Source organism: Hipposideros armiger, unplaced genomic scaffold (assembly GCF_001890085.2).
Source record: "Hipposideros armiger isolate ML-2016 unplaced genomic scaffold, ASM189008v1 scaffold_295, whole genome shotgun sequence".
Classification (NCBI taxonomy): Eukaryota; Metazoa; Chordata; class Mammalia; order Chiroptera; family Hipposideridae; genus Hipposideros; species Hipposideros armiger.
In genome coordinates, this window is record NW_017731645.1 from 920630 (window position 1) to 922439 (window position 1810).

The following is a 1810-nucleotide window of genomic DNA, read 5'->3' on the forward strand; positions in this document are numbered from 1 at the left end:
CAAATTCTTCCACCAGCTTTAAAGGGAAGTACAGCAAGAATAACCATTTACAGAGTATCCTCCATGTGAAAGGGCCCATTTAAGGCACTTTTAAAAGGTGGTCTCAATCCTAACCCTGCGAGGTGTATATTATTATACAAAGTGTGATAAAAAAAATGGTGAATGTTTAAATTTTTTTTAAATGTATTACAGTAAAAGACGCATTGCCATTAATCCCCCTCAAAATACTCTTTTGCCTCAAACACACTTATTCCATCATTCTTGCCACTTCCTGAAGCAGTTCTGGAAGTCCTCTTTCATGAGTATCTTTAGTTGCTCTGTCATGGCTGCCTCGATGTCCTGAATCGTTTTTACTTTGGGGAAGAGCCAGAAGTCACATGGTCCCAGATCCAGTGTATAAGGGAGATGAGGACACAACGTAATGATTTTATTTGACAGAAATTGCCGTATACCAGAAGCGATGTGTGACACGGAGCATTTCCGTTGTGATCACAAACTACGGTGAATGCTGCAGCCGAGTGCCATCTAGCAGAAAGGCAGGGATCTTCAATATGGGAAGGGGCGTGTTGAACCTTAGTAACAGTGTGTGACAAATTTCAACTTGTTTGGTGCAGTCAGGTATGAGCTACGGTTGAGAGAAGGTGTGTTTTCAAGTGTGCCGTAACTCACCCTCCATCACGACAATGCTCCGTGTCACACATCGCTTCTGGTATGGCAATTTCTGTCAAATAAAACCATTACGGTGTGTCCTCATCCACCTTAGTCACTGAATCTGGCACTGTGCAACTTCTGGCTCTTCTCCAAAATCAAAATGACTCAGGACATCGAGGCAGCCATGACAGAGCAACTAAAGATACTCATGAAAGAGGACTTACAGAAAGTGGCAAAAACAATGGGATAAGTGTGTTTGAAGTGAGGGGGAGTATTTTGAGGGGGTTAATGGCAATGTGTCCTTTACTGTAATAAATTTTTTTATTTAAACATTTGCCATATTGTCTAAACATACCTCATACCTGCTTTAAAATGAGGAAACTGACTCAGATATGCAAAGTATCTGGCTCAGCAAACAGGCAAAGCAAGACTGGCATCCAGTGTGTTCCCCACATTCTGTGCATCTGTGTGGTGGGCACACTGCGGTCAGCCAGCATTCCTCTGCCGTTCCAGACTACCATCGTTCCCATCCGCCCCTAAACAGTAACCGAGCTGAGTGCCCGCCCACAAGCCTTTGCTGTCCTGTGCCCACCTGGAGTGTAGCATGCTCGTCTGCCTCTGCCCTTCCAATCCCAGTGGGAGTGTTGTCCCTGGAGGATGTATTTCACTTAGCAACCCTGATCCTTTTGCTGTGAGGTTTTTTATGCTTATATCTGCCATCATCCTATTGAGCAATGGCTTGTTCTCATTTTTATGTGCACTCTGACTTTCTGGTGATAATGTCTTCACAGTAGAAGAGTTAAAGGTATGGAATATGACGATATAATTGGATATAGCCAAGCAGCAACATTTCCTGATCAGCATGTTAAAAAATAAGGTACGCAATCCTTTTTAAAAGTATAAACACTGTTTTACCTATGAGCATGTTTTAATTCAGCTATTTACGAGTATAAAAAAATAGTCTGCAAACCTTGCTTGAATCAGGAACTGTCAGCTGTAGTGTTTACTGCAAGCATCTCTTAGCTGCATGGCAATTTTATTCTATATGTTTTCACCAAAAAAGCATGTGCTTAAATGCAAGATTCTCTTTAGTACAACAGAAGTAAGATTTGCCTGGAGTCTAATTTAATTATAGTGAGACAGAATGTGTTCAGGCATG

At 41.9% G+C, this 1810-nt stretch overlaps 1 protein-coding gene across 1 annotated transcript in view; it reads left to right on the forward strand.

The window, feature by feature from the left end:
• Positions 1–1311: 1311 nt before the first annotated feature.
• RNF32 (ring finger protein 32) overlaps positions 1312–1810 on the forward strand; it is a 26913-nt gene continuing 26414 nt past the window's right edge. Inside the window, exon 1 of the mRNA XM_019659102.1 lies at positions 1312–1528. Within this exon, the coding sequence (XP_019514647.1) occupies positions 1514–1528 (15 nt within the window). The 5' untranslated portion in view covers positions 1312–1513. The remainder of the gene's footprint in view (positions 1529–1810) is intronic.